General features: G+C 39.0%; 1 protein-coding gene across 2 annotated transcripts in view; it reads left to right on the top strand.

Annotated features, from left to right (window-relative positions):
• The window catches only part of LOC139947866 (protein SCAI-like), a 78,898-nt gene that overhangs the window by 54,162 nt on the left and 6,522 nt on the right, over positions 1-18,214 (top strand). For both annotated transcript variants that reach the window (XR_011787388.1, XM_071945688.1), the window contains exons 6-9: positions 538-636; positions 12,728-12,880; positions 14,347-14,451; positions 15,342-15,443. Coding sequence is in view for 1 of the 2 variants with exons in the window: in XM_071945688.1 (XP_071801789.1) it covers positions 538-636; positions 12,728-12,880; positions 14,347-14,451; positions 15,342-15,443 (459 nt within the window). In the remaining variant the exon portion in view is untranslated. The remainder of the gene's footprint in view (positions 1-537; positions 637-12,727; positions 12,881-14,346; positions 14,452-15,341; positions 15,444-18,214) is intronic.

Below are 18,214 nucleotides of genomic sequence, written 5' to 3'. Positions count from 1 at the left end.
CTCATTATACAAGAGGAAAGGTGTATGGGGTTGAAGGAAACACTTCAGAACTCTCTCTCTGCTGAGACTTAAATGTACAATATGTTAGTTCTAAGAATGATTTAAAATGGCATTCCAACATATGATTTGATTGGCATTTTATGAACTCTGAGTACTTCCAAGGGGCTTGCATGAGCAGATATTTTGTATCTTGACCTTATTAGACACTACTGGAGTTGAGAGCCCTTGCTTAGAGTTTGCTCACCCAGTACGCAGGGCGTACAATCCGACCCTTCATCAGGGCCCAATTTCATAGCTCTGCTAACTGTGGTATTTTTTCTTATTTAATACGGCCTATAAGCCTTTTTGAGGTATGGCGGACTTGATATGCCCTGTTTGGTTGGGTGTAATACACACAAATTTACCCAAACCTTATAGTGTTGTAGCATTGTGTCTGCCATATCTCAAAAAGGCTTATAGAGTTATGTGCTTCTCAGGGTGCCATAAGCCAAGAATTACGTGGTAAGCAACGCCCTGAAACTTTGTTTTTGTTTTCAGGAACTGAGCAAGAATGTAGATGAATACAAAGGACACTATGACTCTGAGGATCAGATGGAGTGGGCCTTGGTATTGGGGGAGATCGAAGCGTTCACTGAGGTAAGAAATCAAAGCAGAGATCCCAACAAAAAGTAGCTAAGCACAAAATTATTATGCTTACCAGAATAAGGTTACCACGCAAAATACCATATTGTATGTACAATGACTGGTATCCTACTCATTTCTGCTAAGCAGGAAGTTGATATGGAATTTTTCCTGCTTAAGCAGGTCTATTAAATCGGGACCCTAAATTTCATAAAGCTGCTTAAGCAGAAGTGATTGTTTAACAATTTTCTGATAAGCAGAAATGAGCAGGAAACCAGTCACAAATTGTGCACGAGACATGGCAGTTTGGCTTGTAACCATGTTCTGGTGAGCAAACTTTTTTTGTGCGTAGCTACTGTTTCTGCTTAAGCAGCTCTATGAAACTGGACCCAGAATACAATCACGAAGAGGTCCATTTGTCAGAAACCTTATAATCAAGTTTGTTTGATGATCATGTATGTCCATTCTTGCCTATTTCGTGTTGAGACTTCAAAAATACTAGGAATTAGGGTTACCTTGCAGGGGCAGGATCAGAGACGACTAGTAATCAGACAGTATTTGTGCAAAGTTTCACCCTTGGATGGCATGGAGTATGTATGAGGACTGTCCTACTGCATGAATTGCCATGGTAGTCCGTGTCAGCTTGGAATGCATGGACACACATGTTTCATCCCTAGAATATCTCAGACTCCGTACAGCAGAGAGTACTGCACTATCACCATCTGGCCACTGGCATTTACTGAACGTGTAACAGACAGAATTCCCGCAATATCAAATAATCAAAATTCTGGTCTTTCAACTAGTATCCTCGTCCCTCTTCGCTTTCCACCATCTAACATAACCTTTTCCTAAACTTTGAGCTTAAACACTTGCTGGAAGAGAAAAAGAATCCTTGCGGTTGAATGAGGGGAGAGCAAGCTCGGATGAGGCCGTGGTGCGGGTGCCTACGAGATATGGCCGGGATTGTAGTTGCAAACGTTGGCAGCTCTGGAACGGCGAGCAGACTATTTTCAAGATTCCGTATGTCACTAGGCCTCAGATAGGAATCTACTTTGAGAACCACCCCCCCCCCCCCAACCCTTGGGTCTTACTTCAGTCTGTCAACAGTGCTTTGACTTAATCAGCAGTACTATTCTCTCGGAATCTGTAGAGTCTCCTGAATAAGAGTTCGATGGGAATGAGAGATATTTGGCGCTGTCTGGTCGCCCTACTCTAATGGGATTGGCTCACCTAATTAGTGGATCCACAAAGAGATGTTGCCAGGCTAGGAATGAGAAGATTGTAAAGGGGGGGGGGGGGGCGGGGCACCAATCTTATTATATCTGTCTGGATCAATATTGCAATAAAAGCACACTGTGGTTAATATCTTTTGCAGCTGACGTGTGTCTGATTTATGTGAAGACTATCAAGTCTCTTGAGTATTAGGATCTTACATGTTCGTTACAAGAAGATGTTTGGAAAATAACGACTTGGGTGTTGTAATTTGGTTACCCACAATTTGGGTGTTGTAATTTGGTTACCCACCATAATTTACCTAATGTGCAACAAATACTGTTAATGGCCAGATGCTTTGACCTAAAGTAATAGTGGAGTCTTTCTCAAACATATAATGATATCCTTGTTTTCCCTCTATTGGGTTCTTGGCTAGTACACTGATTAAGCTCACTTTTCTTAGAGTCCTTGGCTTTACCACAAGAATGAAATAAAATGAATTTTTGTAACAGAAGCAGTCAGGTTGGCTCCTTCAGTGCTAACTGCCACACTGTAAAGCCAGTTAATATTAGTTTATTAATTAAATAAGTTGATCCTGTGGCTGCCGCTTCTCAAGTTGGGTTGTAAACTTTTGGTGGGATCGCTGTCTACATGGCAGTTAATTGTTGAATGGCTTCTGGCTGGCGCCCCTGAACAAAGATATTTAAGCAAAATTAGGAGATGACTGACATAAGGCTAGATAGCTCAGTTGTTGGTGTGCCGACACACTGGTCCAGAGGTCGTTGGTTCAAATCATGCTCTCTGCAATTTTCCCTTTTCAGCCCCCAAAAATTTAATAATTGTAAAATTCTTCTTGTCTCAAGGGTTGTACATAGAATATGGCCTAATGTACATCATCCCTTGAGTGCTATCCCCTTACCGACCAACTTTGTACTAACCTCTAAACTCCACTGATATTAATTTGGTTATATTAAAAAAATCCCCTATTGATAAAAATAATCCCTGAATGGAATAGAAATAACATACAATGCCACAACGATTGTCCAAAGACAGAGACTTAGAAACGATAACGGAGTTTACTACGCCTACAGCCACGGACTCTGCGTTGACTTAGACCTGCCGGCAAATCACCTGGACTTAAGATTCAGTCTCTTGTTTAAAACATCAGCTCATTAAAAAACATCTGAATTACATCGCTGAAAGGCCAGGCACGCAGCTCCCCCTGCACAGATGTGCCCTCGATCCATTTCTATCGAAATCTGCAACTTTTTTGTAAAAGTTACTAAGGGTGCACCAAACCAACATCATAATTCGACAAAGACTTGCATCGGTGGTCGTATCATCCTCAAATTGCAATGGGGGCGCACTCCTGGAGTCGCTGCCATCACCTGGGCCCAATTTCATGGCTCTGCTTACTGTAAGCACGGAATCGGCGCTTACGGAAATCGGCGCTTACGGAAGCAGTGGGATCTGTGCTTACGGCAAGTATATTTCACGGGTGAGCGGCGAATTTTTTCTTCTGCGCTTGTGTATTCCACGTTACTAGGCATTCTCTGCTTACAAGGCTAGTACAGAAATTCGGCTCTTGCACAGTAAGCGGGAAATCGTGAGGTTAGCCATTCTACTTTTGAGCTATACCCCTCTAAAATGAAAAATAAAAACTTAAAGGATTATATCTAAGAAAAGGGCATACTATTGAACAAATATTTCAACAAAATGTTGCAGGTTTACATTCTATTCATTAGACCTTGAGCACCCTTTCCTCTCTTATTGTACCTCTCTAAGGTATCTATATTTAAGACCAAAATATACTTCTCACAACCTCCCCCCCCCCCAAAAAAAAAAAAATAAAAATCTCCATTCTCACTCTCCTCCTTAATATTACCTGATATTACATTTTCAAAAAAAAAAAAAAAAATGAAAAAACAAACCTCGGCCAGGCTCTAAAGTTTAGCAGACAATATTAATGCATGTAAATGTTGAAATGTGTTTTCATTGACTTAATACCAGTAGTGTCCATGTAATTTTCTTAGCTGTACTCAGTCAGTCAATATTGCACTCTCCAAATCAATAATATCATCATTAACAGCCTCTTAGTTGCGTTTAGCTCGCTTTAAAAAGTCAATAATTATTCTACGTGCTACGAGCCAATATGTAATATACACAACACTGTATATGATTTCATGCAGTGAGTAACCCATTTTGATTGCAGCAATGGTATTTGTTTAAAAAAAAAAAAAAAAAAAAAAAAAAAAAAAATGAAAATGAAAATGTAAATCTGTTTTGTTTTTTTAGGTTCTCGGGATTCAAATACTTTCTTATTACAAAGCCTTTAGGTTGCCTTTAAGTTGCAGATAGCGTGGAGCCAATATGGACTGTTTATGAGCTCACACCTATCTTTAATAATAATCCATCTCAGTATGTTAGTGCATTGTACACCACATTAAATGCACCAGCTCATAATGTTAGTGCATTTACCGATTGCACCAATGCGTCCTCCATGATTGTACACTCAATGCACCAACTCAGTGCACCAACTCAATGCATTGTACTCAGTCACTCATTACAATGAGGTTATTTCCTCATCCAATTTACATTCGTTTCAGTCAAAATATTTGGATAGATAGAGTGGAAACACTCCATTATGGAGACACCTGTCGGAAGCAGAGGACACAAAAAAGTCATGGAAGTTTCTCTGAATGCCATTCTTAAAGGGATGTTCCATCTGTGGTTTATGTGGAAGAGTAAATTAACTTCAATTCACTAGTTTTCAAAACTCGCAATGTACAAGGATTCTTATGCACATTTATATTGTGCTTATTTTGCAAAAGCAGTATTTAGTACCGATTCATACATCACTAAAGTGGGCACTGGCTGTTTTTGTACACCCAGCCTCATTTTGGTTTTATGTTGATTTGAATGGGAGTTGGACAACATGGCGGCACTTTGGTGAAAGTTACACAGTCTTAATCCCCATCTTGAGTCTGTAATTATTGAGTGGATTCTTGGCAGCCATGCAAAGCGACAGCGTGTGAATCTTGGGTGTCTTGGACCCAGCCGTGCATAGAGTGTTGCAAAACTATGTATTTATGCAGTGCTAGATGTAAGATGTGCCCTACTGAGCAATATGCACATGGTAGCTTGAGAAGGCTTCAAAGGCACTGGACACGTTTGGGAATTGACACAGACCAGTATTCTCACTTTTGGTGTATCCCAAATTCCTCATAGGGTGCCCTTTTACCAAGGAGAAAATGCCCTCATGCCCTTGCCCTTTCAATAGTGAAGCATACGTAAGGCCTGCTTCATTACCCCGGGGATTCAACAAGATTTTATTTTTTATGACGGAAGAGTTGGCAAATAGAGTGAGATAAAGCTCTCTTCATCTTGCCAAGACCAATCCTCATGAGAAATATTCCCCATCTGAAAAGCTGAGTAAATAGCACTTAAAGACATACATCGCCTTGTTCCGTTATTGCAATCAAAATAAGTAAATACTATAATTCTGCCTAGAGTCCTAATACTATAATTCTGCCTAGAGTCCATGCCAGCACCTGAACCAATTTTGTTTTTCACTACAAAATAACCACTTTGTGATTGGTTTGATGGTGTGTATTAAAACTAAAGGATAGGAATTTATTTATTCGTCTACAAACCGATAGTAAACCTTTAATTTTGAAGTGTGAAGTGAAGTTTCATTAGACTTGATGAGGGTCTCCGATGATAGTTCAGAGTAGGTGCCAAGTACCGGGTGAAGCTGGTTGCGAAGGGGGGAAAGGGTGACGGAGCAGGAATGTTATCACGGGGCACTGGGCGACCGATGATATTAGCAATTAAAATTCTTTTGATCGCCGAGTATTAAAATAATTTGGAAGAATCATATGTAAATTGGGCGAGAGGTTTTTGCTCTGTCTACATAGGATAGGCATAAAACAAACATCGATGAAAGTTTTTTTTGATGGAAGTATAGTTTGATTTCTTTGATCGCATAATAAACAATGTAATAAGGAAACTGACTCTATATTTTAATTAAATTTGCATTAAACAAAGAACAATAATACTAGAGCAGGAATTGAACCAGATATAGGTTGCAGCGCTCTACCATAACTGGTTAGACACATTTTCAACTGTTGTTTTTACTTTTAAATTGAGAAACGACACAGCTCCCCTTTAGGTAAATCTGTTACACTTGTTTCCCATCCAGGAAAACCAATTTATTGATTAGGATGTTTGTTTCATGTTCGAAGTACAACCCCCAAAATGTCAGGAGTTCTTATCTAGGACCCGGATCCACCAACAAAAACTAAAAACAAACGCTCACTTTAGCTACTCAGCCTCTTTCTTGTGTGTCGAAAATCTGTTGGGCAGAGATCCCAAGTGATTAAACGAGTGGCTTGAAGATTTTGCTAAGGTGACAGGTTTGCGAGACCGGCGGCTAGCGGTTCCCTTTCCACTCCAGCTCTGAGAGTGCAGCAAGGAAGTCGCGTATTGATCCGTCGTGTCCCCGCATCGCGAAGAGAGGAGGACGAACGAAGACTCGATGAAGCCGAGCCTGAAAACGGCCTTCATTTGCAAGAAGCAAGCCTATTGATTGGATCAGTGTAGAGAGAGACGAAGACAGACTGAGACGAGATTGAGAGAAAAAGCTGAGAAGGAATCAAGACTAGGTTTTCATAGTTACTGTGACAGCTACCGTATGTTGCTTTGGCTCGTCCCAGGCCGCCACGTTAGCTGTCATGTCGTTGATGACTTCAACAGATGTTTCACTAGCATCTCTTTCTGATCGGATGGAGGTTTGATTTCCAGTGCAAGGGCAAGCGGGACTGTTTCTTTTGGCAGGGGAATCGAAATACAAAATCATCTTATGGTTGAGCTGTTTTTAGTTTGTTTATCTTTAATATGTTCTGACTGTCAACTCATCCGTGGTGTTAACCGACCTTCGTTGTGGTGTAGCTGTAGGGTGTCATGGCCGAGTGGTTTAAAGCGTTGAATTCAAGTTTCTGTCGTTCAGTCATTTGAGTGTGGGTTCGAGTCCCAGTCGTGACACTAAATATGCAATACGTCAACCAAAAACCAAGCTATTACCCTTCCAATAAACATTCTATGTACCTGGTTTTGCAACGAAGTTTGACATACTACTATTCAAGTCGGCTCTGCTTACCATAAGCAGAAACTCTGCGCTTGCCGTGTGCAAGGGGAGATCGAGAATGGTGATCAGAAGCCCCGAATTGGCGGTAAGCAGAGCCATGAAATTGGGCCCTGTTCAGATTGTCAGTCCAGTAGTCACAGTAATTGAAGAAGAGAGAAAATCATCAGACAATGTGATTAATTCTGAGCCAAAAAGCCTTCAAGTGACTGCCCACCTGTCTTTGAGGTAATCAACATTTTAGTAGTAAAACAAAAATATCTTCAAGACAGGACGATGACCATGAGATGCGGTTAGTGTTGAAATGCCAAACATTTGTCTTTGGTTTGAAGAACTAAATCAAATCTTTGATTCATGGTAAGCAAAGGCGTACAGTGACTTTAATAGTTATCACTTTGGTCCAGGAATTTGTATTCAGTTTTGTTTTGAAATAAACATTAAAATAAACAGATAAAAATAAAAATTAAGACCAGGAGATGCCAGGTTAGTGCTGAAATGCCAATCATTGGATAATTTTGTTTGAAGAGCTAAATTTTTTATTTTTGTGCTTTGACCAACATTTTGGTACGCTGACGTCCCACAGTTTTGAAAAAAAAAACGGTGGGAGAACCCTGGTGGAGGCACCTCTCCCATCTTTTTTAAAGTCGTAAAATTGAATTCACTTTCATTTGTGGTTTAATAGTTTGCATGCTGTTCATATCAATACATGTTTTTAACAACACTTCAATAACTGTGGTGGTTTACTGCCCTTGTGTACATATACTTTTTTGGAACCATGTTTTCTCTAGGTAAGCATTTGAAATGCTACATAAATACTTGTGTATTATCACTTTTGTTATAGACTGTATGTGTAAGTCTTGTGTGTGTTCAATTATCAGTAGACTGGTGTTTGCTTTTTAGACAGGAAAGCAATGCACACAAGACCAGGAAAAATGTTCAAATATGCTTAGTACTTATGTGGTCTGTTGTTATAGACCATTAATGTCAGTGCATCAAAATATCAAAGACTTGGAATCATGTCTACCTAGCGGTTAAGAGCACCAGACTCGAGCTCTGGTGTTTTTGATCAGCAGAGTGTGGGTTCGAGTCCCAGTCTGACATCTGCGTCCTTAAAGGAACACGTTGCCTTGGAAGTCGAGTTGGTCTTTGAAAAACGTTTGTAACCGTTTTTTATAAAATGCATATGGGTAGAAAGATGTTGTAAAAGTAGAATACAATGATCCACACAAACATGCCTCGAAATTGCGTGGTTTTCCTTTTACCTCGTCGACTAACACGTCGGCCATTTATGGGGGTCAAAATTTTGACTCCCATAAATGGCCGACGGTGATAGTTCGCACAGTAGAAGGAAAACCACACAATTTCGAGGCAAACTTGTGTGGATCATTGTATGCTACTTTTAAAACATCTTTCCAACCATATGCATTATATAAAAAACGGTTACAAACGCTTTTGTTTTGATCAACTCGTCCGATCCAAGGCAACGTGTTCCTTTAAGCAAGACAATTAACCATGATGCGTCGTCCTACGAATGGGACAGAAAGCCTTTGTCCTTTGTGTTGTGTAGTGCACTTAAAAGATAACAGTGCACTCAGCGAAAAAGATACAAATATCAATGTTACAATTAGTCGATAAACAAGCTAAAGCATTGCAATTAACAATTTGTCACGCCAGTAGCTGTTTCAAGTGATTTCTGTTATTATTTCAAGTCCTCCCCCTTTTCAGCATTATTTAACTTCCAATGAATTGGTTTCTTCATGCGATATGTAATTGAAACAACACTTTTTTAATCGCAGTCCGATAGTGACAAATCTATGTCCAGACGATGGTCTATATTTATCTGTTCAAAAAGTCAGGCAGGAGAATTCCCAGCTGCACCTGGTATATATCAAAATTGATCCGCGAGGAATGGAGGTATTTTGTTTCCCGAATTAGAAACGGGGATTCAAACATTGTAGAATGGAAACCCCTCTGAAATCAATAATCTGTGATTTAGAATGATGATTGATTTTTTTGTTAAAGTAATGTTGAACTTTTTTGTTTTTATTTGTATATATATTGTGTTTAAGAAAGAAACAGCAGATTGGATTACCAGGGAGAACTTTTAGAACAAGTTTCAATGGGTGCAACATTTGTTACTGTTAAAGACCAGTAAGGACACTTTGTGTTACCCAATATATCCATGAAATAACCAACCTGTGCAAATTTGAGCTCAATTTGGTTACTCCCAAAGTTTGACACCAAATATGTTTTTAAAAAGAATTACTCACAAACTTCAACTGCGACTGAAAGTGTAACTTTGTGCTACAAATTGTCCCAATGGCACATAGGGAATTATTCAATTCAATCCAATTTGTTTGAATATTTTTCATAACTTCGGTAATAGACCAACATAGAATATCTCTTAAAGTATAATGTTTCAGGCTTTCCTGAATTGAATACATATGATACTTCTGGTAAATCTGGTTTCAATTTCATTAAGCCTGTTGGCAGAAGGTTTGGTGTTAATAGAGTTGCCCTCAGCGGAATGTTTATTTCATAGCTAATGCTTTGCTGTAAGCAATATAAAAGGGCGCACTTACTCCATTGTAGTTACCATTGACAAATGAGTGATGTAGTAAGTACAGATTCATTCTTAACACAAATGTACTTGGGTCTGTCCACACTAATGGGACTATTTGATGTGACTTTTTTTTTTAAATGGGTGACAAAAATAAACAAGAAGAGTTTTGTCAAGCTTGTTTCCCATGCACATACCAAATCACTTCAAGGTTTTTGTTTGCAAAGAGCAAGACACATTTATCTGTATTTTAGCAATAACTGGGGATCATCTTCAAGATGATTATGTTTGTAACAGGGGAATGTTGGACAGACATTTCGTACATAAATGGTGAGAAATGCATAATAATATAAACAGATTGCCAAAAATGTTGTCTCCTACAATGCTGTCCCTGCAAAGAATGTTTCCAGGCAAAATCAAAACATCTGCGTGGGTACTCAAGAAACTACAGAGAATTATCTTGAAGATATTAGGTTTGTAACATGGACAGATATTTGTCACAATATGTCTGTCCATGTTAAAAACAAACATTCATACCAGCTGAAAAACCTCAAGGTACTCTTGGTTTTTACAGATAACCATAAAAATAGGGGCAATGGGTCTAACTTAATTAAGCTTTGAGTAAATCAATTAATTAATTATTTGTGTCATCCATTTCTAGTCAATTCCAATACAAAATGTCTGTCCTCGTTACAAACAATGTGTCTTAAAGAAAACTGCGTAACTTCTTAAATAATAAGACATTTGTTATACTGCTTGGTAAGCACACTCACTATCAGCAGAGAATTGTACAAAACAAAATACAGGGAAAAATGTTGTATTTTGTGTACCCTCCCAGTCACAGTCCAAAAAGTTATCTTTTGGAACCAAAAAGACCCATTAGTGTGGACAGACCCACTTACCATTAAGTAAATTTTCTTGTTTGCTTATGAAATGCATTTTGTCGTTGTTATTGACAGCAGAAAGTTGCTTATTGGTAATAGCGTTTAGGAAAGGACTACTTGTTTGTAAAAATTGAAAACATTTGTCTGAACCATTTATTATCAAAATATTGCTAAACAGTCTTCTGCTAAGCAAAACTTAGCAGGATACCAGTCACAAAATGTACTTGTGACAATGGAGTTTGGCTGTTAACCTTGTTCTGGTAAGCATAATGTTGTTGTGCTTACACTGTTTGTGCTTTTAAAGCAGCTGAAATTGAGCCCATAATATTGCCTGTCAAGAAACACCATTGGCAGTCAGTAAACAGTGCATGGTGTCTTTTACTTCCCCATAATTTCCAGCTTGCTGGGGTTCTTATGTTCAATCCATTGGGTTTATTCTGCCTGATTTATTGGAGCACGCAGGCATCAATTCCTCCACAGTCCACATTTTGATTAAAAGCAATATGTAAGTCCTGTGGTGTTGAGTTGACTTCTTCCCTCACAAACAGTATATTCAATCAAATAAATCCGTCTCCATTAAAAAAAAACAGCACCGGCCTACGGTAAAATCCCTTAAAGTGGATTCCGACACGCCGTTTGGAAAGAAATAAATTATTGTGCTCTTCAATATCCTCCCAAATATTGAATTATCCATTACTAGTACAGAATATGAAATTGACTATCATATCAATTTCCTTTCCCTCAAGGATATTTTCTTTTTAGAGAAGGGAGGGAAGAAATGGGGCAGTGTTATTTATCGGTTTGTGACCCACTTTGCTGTTCTTATTGCTGGCTTTGGGGAAGAAAGTACACTGTCTGGTCTTTTGGCAATCTCTGGTGTTCTCAAAATTCTCAGAGAAAGTTACAAGTTACACCGGAAAGAGATGAAACTGGGTAGGAAGCCAAAGTGCATCCTCTGTCTCTGCAATCAGAACGTTTTTGCAAATGAATTGCTGGGTCACCCCCTTCACAGTCTGTAAGCATTGGTATCATCCACTAGGAGACTTGCTGAAAGAGCAAGAAGAAAGACTGCGGAAAAATAACCTCCGTCCGACCTTCCAGGCCATCAAGTGCATGCACGGCCCGCCACAACAAGGACAAAGCACCTCCCCGATTACAAAAACTGATGGCACTCCCTGCAAGTTGGTCGAGGAGAATGCACTACCTTCTTCTCAAAAAAAAATTCATTGATAGATTGCCTGAGACAGAAATTTAAATTTAAACTGGCACATTTCAAAGGGCACCAAGGCAATGACCTGCAGGGCTGATATTTCATGGAGGCATTGAGGGCAATTGTCTTCATGCCTCCTGGTCATTGCCTTGGTGCCCTTGAAATGCTCTGGTAGAAATTTACAATTCCTCATATGGGTGCCCTACCGAGGAGAAAATGCCTTGGTGTCCTTTGCCCTTTCAAAGAACGGAGCATACAAGGCCTGGACTTTGTTCGCTTTTTCCTATCGCTGCTTCCATTCCAGTCCAGCGTAAATAATCGTGGAATTGCCCTTAAAAAAAAAAAAAAAGCAATGAAGAGAGCGAAGCTTATTACCATCGGAGCATGAACATGATTTATGCTCATTACATTACAGCGTGAACATTTGCCCCAATCAGTACGGCCGTCCCCAACAACAAGGCAGCAGCTGCGGATACAGTTTCACTGAATTTACCATTCCTCATGAATCACTTTCGTTAAAGGATTTGGGTACTTTTTGTAGGACACAAATCACAATGTCCACAGATTTACATTAAACTTACATGGTTTGAAGATATGAGAAAGCTTCCCTTAAAATATTACTGGCTGAGGTGCTGTGTAGTAGATGAGAAACGAGTAAAATAAGTCACGAAAATTATTTTAGCAATGTAAAAGGTACTAACCAGTAAATACGTTTTACATGCGCAAACTGAGAAGTGACATTGTTTTACTCATTTCTCAAAAACTACAGCACCTCAGCGAGCAACATTCTAAGGGAACTGAAGTGCTGTGTAGTAGATGAGAAACGAGTAAAATAAGTCACGAAAATTATTTTAGCAATGTAAAAGGTACTAACCAGTAAATACATTTTACATGCGCAAACTGAGACGTGACATTGTTTTACTCATTTCTCAAAAACTACAGCACCTCAGCGAGCAACATTCTAAGGGAAGCTTTCTACTATCATTATCTTCAAACTGTGTAATTGCAATTTAAACCTGACAACATTGTATTTCGTGTTTCAAAAAGTACCCAGACCCTTTAAACAAATCTTGTGTTTTTTTCTGTGAATTCACCAGGCGGATAACATCATCACCGTGCTGGACAGTAACTCGCGAGCGGTGACGCTCACCTACCGGTTGGCTTCGGGCGTATTGCCAGCGTTGGATACTGGCTCACCGGTCTACCTTACACTGCAGGAAGCTCTGATCGTAGGCAACTGCCAGCAACAGGTGAGAGAAGAAAATCAATTCATAGAAGCACCCTTTAAATCGGACTTCGGCCATCTTTGTTTGGTACTTTATGTGCGGCTCATAAGGTTCATCACAATTCAGAACCGCAATGCGTTATGGGTACGCAGAGGGGCGTTCGACGCCAAGTGTATGTTGTTATTCATGACGTGTGAACGCATGGCCTATTCGAGTGGGTTCAACAGCACCCTCTCTTGATATTTTGCTATTCGCGATAAACCTTATTATTAGGACATAAATGTACATGGGGGGAGAAGGTCACCAAAATTTCTTTTTTTCCCCCTGCAAATAAGGATTGCCATTCTCAAAAATTTCAACTTGGTCCCAGAAGTTTTAATTTGCATGAGACTAGCACAGTCTAGTTGGTCATGGCCTTAGCCAGATGAATATTCTAACGACATTAAAAATTCCCACTCCCACATAAGTTGAAATGCATGCACTAACTTGACAGCAAACACTACACTTGAACACCAAGTGCATGTAATCCTACAAATGCTTCATTTGCGTAGTCAGCAATTTGTGAAATTTCATGAATGCACAATATGCGCTCAACTAATGACAATGTTTTCCCCCAATCAATAACGTACCACATGTTTATATAAATTTATCATCCACTATTTCTCAACGGGCATTTCATGTACTTTTACATTAGCTTTTTTAATAGCCACTCTCTCTGAACATAACCTTCCCTGTATGGTACCTTTCAATTTCATCACAAAAAATACCTTGCATATTTGTTGACCAAAGACAAATTCAAATTGCTTCATTATTTCCATTTGCATACAATTGTCAGTTTCCCTGCAGGGGAAAACGTATTCGCTGATTTTTGTTTGTTCACTAAGTAATGTTGGTTGTCATTCTCTTCTTTTAATTGACTTCGTACAATTGACTGTTTTTATAGGCGAGTTAATTTTATTCCCTTAGGTTCTGTGTACTTTTTGTACATATGGATTTTACTTTGAAGCAGACTGTATGATTACAATTGGTACGCGGGTGCTTGTGTGTGTGTTGGTTTTTACTTTTAGTGCATTCAGAGTCAACTCTGTGACGTAGTAAGTACATAACAATGCCAAATTATCAATTTACAATTGCATCAAACTACAGTAGAAGAACAAATAAGGTTCAATATTTTTAGGCTTACTTAAGCCAGTAGACATAATTTATGAAACAAAAATTTACTGACTGAATTTTAGAAAAAAAATGCAAAGGTCTGGGCTTTTGGCACTTAGAGTTTGAAACGCAAAAACAGTGGAGCACTGAAAAGGTTGAAACAAAAACCTAAGATCAAGTGCCTGTCATTGTATTGACACAAAGCAAATTTGTGTTTGGAGCTCAAATTTATAAACAAAATGGACAATTTACAATACAGTCATCTTGAACTTTCCTGACTGATTACCCAATAATCTTTTTGCTTAATTTGTCCATTCTGCTTGAATAATCCGTTGCAGGTGAAATTCAGCGAGTTGACTTTAGACATGTATAGAACGCTACAGACTTTGGAGAGGGAACCTACGTCATCGGACCACATCACTGCACCACCACATCATAATAATGTAAGCTTAACAAACGATCATCATGCTAACCTAACCATGGTAATGAGCAATGTATAATACATAGTGAGAAACGGCTTCCTCTGAAGTAACATAGTTTTTGGGAAAGAGGTAAATTTCTCACTCAAATATTTGAATCTGAGAAAGGCTTCAGGCCTGAAGCCTTTCTCAGGCATCTGAAAGCACACAAATTTGTGCTACAATGGTGTCTTTTGAGAATACACCAAGTGAGAATACTGGTCTTTGACAATTACCAAACGTGTTCATCCCACTGCCTTTATTAGACTTGTAATTTTGGATCACAATACTGAATTTGACCTTGGAGCTTCATAAGGGATTAACCCAAATAACAATGATAATAAAACTATAAAAAGGTTTTTAATATAGTGCACTTACATGTAACCCTAAAAGGGACCCGAGAGACTTTACAAAGGTTATAGATTTAAGCAAGTTGAGAAGAATACTGAAATTGTTTAAGATAAACCATAAAATGATGTATTTTCATTTACACTTGCTTTTGCTTCCTCTCCCACAGGAAAACAAAAATAAACAGCATCTTATATTAGAAACCATTATGGTGCTTTAAAAGGATTAGGTCTCATAACTCATACGTAGTCCCACATACCTTGCAGGATACTGTATATTACAGTGCCAGGGGTCGATTTCACAAAGAGTTAGGACTAGTCCTAACTTAGGACTAGTCCTAGGAGATAGACAAATTGCATTGATAATCCTTAGTTAGGACGAGTAACTGGTCCTAACTCAAGATAAGACTAGTCCTAACTCTTTGTGAAATCCACCCCGGGGGCGTCACTGAGTGACTGATATGCGCGCTATATAAGAAGCTGCTAGTATTTGTCTTCATTTACACCGATTTGCTTCTTCTCCCACAGGATAACAATAGTAAACCACTGAAGAGAGACAACCCTCATAAGTATTTACTCTACAAACCAACGTTCAGTCAGTTCTATACATTCTTGTCAGCGGGATTCAAGGTGAGCGACATCCAGACTTGTTATATAAAAGCAGGGCCCAATTTCATAGAGCTGCTTAAAGCCGTTGGACCCTTTCGGTAAACAATGTTGTCCAATGCCCACACTTTGTGTACCACAACTTCTATATCAAATAACAAACCTGTAAAAATTTATGCTCAATCAGTCATCGGAGTCGGGAGAAAACAGAGGAAAACCCCACCCTTGTTTCCGTGCGTTTCGCCGTGTCATGACATGCGTTAAAAATAAATCCGTAATTCTCATTAACGAGAATTTATATTGTTTTGCTGTTTTCTCAAAAAGTAAAGCATTTCATGGACTAATATTTCAAGAGAAGTCTTTCACCATTGCCTTCTGTAAACCCTGTAAGTTATTTGTAAATCTATGAACTTTTATTTTTTTTCTGAACCGAAAGGGTCCAATGGCTTTAAGAAATAAATTCTATGCTTTGTAAAATCAGATTACCGGCCAAAACTCCACCAATTGTTATGCCAAGTAAACAACAGCTAAACACCAGTCACAAACAAAGAATATGGCATGAAATTTTGGCCTGTAACATGTGTAAAATAAGCAAGCTATTTTCGTGCTTATAACCAATTTTTTTGCTTAAGCAGCTCTGTGAAATTGGCCCCAGGCCTGTGTATGCTTTGTTTGTGAAAGGGCAGGGGCAACAAGGCAGTTTCTCCTTAATAAAGGGCACCCTATAAGGAAATTTTTAATTTCTACTGGAGTATTTCAAGGTCACCAAGACAATGGCCAGGGGGGCATGGAGGCAATCGCCTTGCCACTGTGAAGTATCAGGCCTGAAAAAGTGTTCTGATTGCATTTTAAGAAGTGAAATTCATGCGAGACTGGATAAATTACATATGTGAGTTTGCCCTACACCGAATAAACCAAGTGTGGTAAATTGTTACAGCCGAAATATATAATAAAAAACAATTAAATTATTCATTTCTACGCTTGCCGTTCACTGAATTTAGCTTTTTCGACCTGAGGTTAAGTTATTTTATACATCTTGTACGAGAATTGTTTCGTACATTTCCAGCACGTTAATTCAATGATTAAAATTTTACACAGTCAGTTGCCCTTGTAGTTTATTACTGAGGACGCTTGATTAGCTTGAACGACCCCTTGCACATGTTTCAGATCAATTTAAATTTTTTATTTGGGGGTACCCCCCCCACCCCCCACCAACCCCACCCCCACCCCCCCCCACCCCCACCCCCCCCCCCCCCTTAAAAAAAACAAACCCAAAAACAGCCAGAGTAGTCCCGGTTTCCCTCCACACAATTGCTGATGAATTCTTAGGGCTACCTTTATAGTCTCTATGTTTGTTCAGGTCTATTCCCAAAACACTCTCAAATTCAATCAGAAATATTCCGCCGCCGCTTCTTCTACTTCCCCCAAACAGTGACCCTAAACGTCTTCGACTACCGTGAGTTTCTTCACCAGTAGAGAGTTCCTTTCCTTACTCTCATTCGAAACTTAATTGTGGTGGGTTTTTTTTGCAAGGCAAATTCAGCCAAGAACCAGTTAGGCAGTATTACCTCGGGGGATTCGGCTGGATGTTGGCTTTCCCACCGAACTAAGTCCGTCAGTCGATGATATTTAAGGAAATTGGGACCGTTTTCCGAGGGGACAGGAGAATGACACTAGAGAAGAAAGAGAGAGAGAAAAAAAAAAATAAATAACATCACTTTGCGGAAATGTTTTCTGATGGATTTTTGTTTTTGTTTTTTAATTTGGTTCTCACTTTGGCCCATTTTTCAGGAAAGAATATTAGCTTCTGTTTGATTGACTTATCCTGATTTCGTTATGATTTTTACTATAAGTAAAGCTGTTTTGCTGGATTGGTTGGGTCACCATTTTTACTACAATCTCAAAGTCTATCTGCAAAGACTCATTTTAGGGCAACCACTGTGGTTAATTTCAGTTCAAAATCAACATAAATCAAAACGAGACTTGGATAAGATTAGACTGGTTCTTCATTGTGTGATGCGATACAGTACTGTTATCATCAATAGGAATGCAGGTAGCAAGACAGAGCTGGCTGCCTTTTTAATCAAACAGGTGTGTTATCAGTGCTAGCGAGTACCTGGTCAGTCACCTTCCATTTTAAAGCATCTAAGCATCCGTTAATCCTCCAGCGCTTAGACCTCATGTAAATTTACGTGCTCTGTTTAGCGTGGCCTCATTCTCTGGGCAGTAAACCCCGGGCGATGTATCACCAGATATTCACTGAATCTCTCTCCGTATAGTTGAATTCATCCGAGACAACGTGCGTCTTGCTGTAATGAAATTAGAAGAAAAAATAATCGGCTCCGGGAGGGATCAAAGCCAGTGAGTTGAAATCTCTCTGACGATTTGGCTAAATAATTTCATCAGAGGGATTATGCATTGATGATTGGTATTGGGCTAGCCTGTTGAATATTTGGCTGGAATTGTTGGCTTGAGCCTATTCAATTAAAAAGCTGTTTAATTAATTTGCATATGTTTTCAGATTTTGTTTTTGTTAGTGTGGTGTATAGTAAGCACAAACAGCTGAGCTTGAGTCCAGTGCACTTGACCGCTTAGCCACGCCATGACTCAACAATCAACTAACGTAGTCTATGACAATAGAAAATGTACTGACCAAGTTGTTATTGGACAGATAAATTGATAATATTTTCTTTATTCCTAATGTAATTTGTTACATCTTTTAAATGTCTATAATCGTTACTAAATTTTAGGCTCCTTTAATATTGCAGTATAACTATTCATATTTCATTGGACTT

The sequence above is a fragment of the Asterias amurensis genome, chromosome 15 (assembly GCF_032118995.1).
Source record: "Asterias amurensis chromosome 15, ASM3211899v1".
In the NCBI taxonomy this organism is placed as follows: domain Eukaryota; kingdom Metazoa; phylum Echinodermata; class Asteroidea; order Forcipulatida; family Asteriidae; genus Asterias; species Asterias amurensis.
Note: the sequence above shows the minus strand (reverse complement) of the source record. Positions and strands in the feature narration are given on the sequence as shown.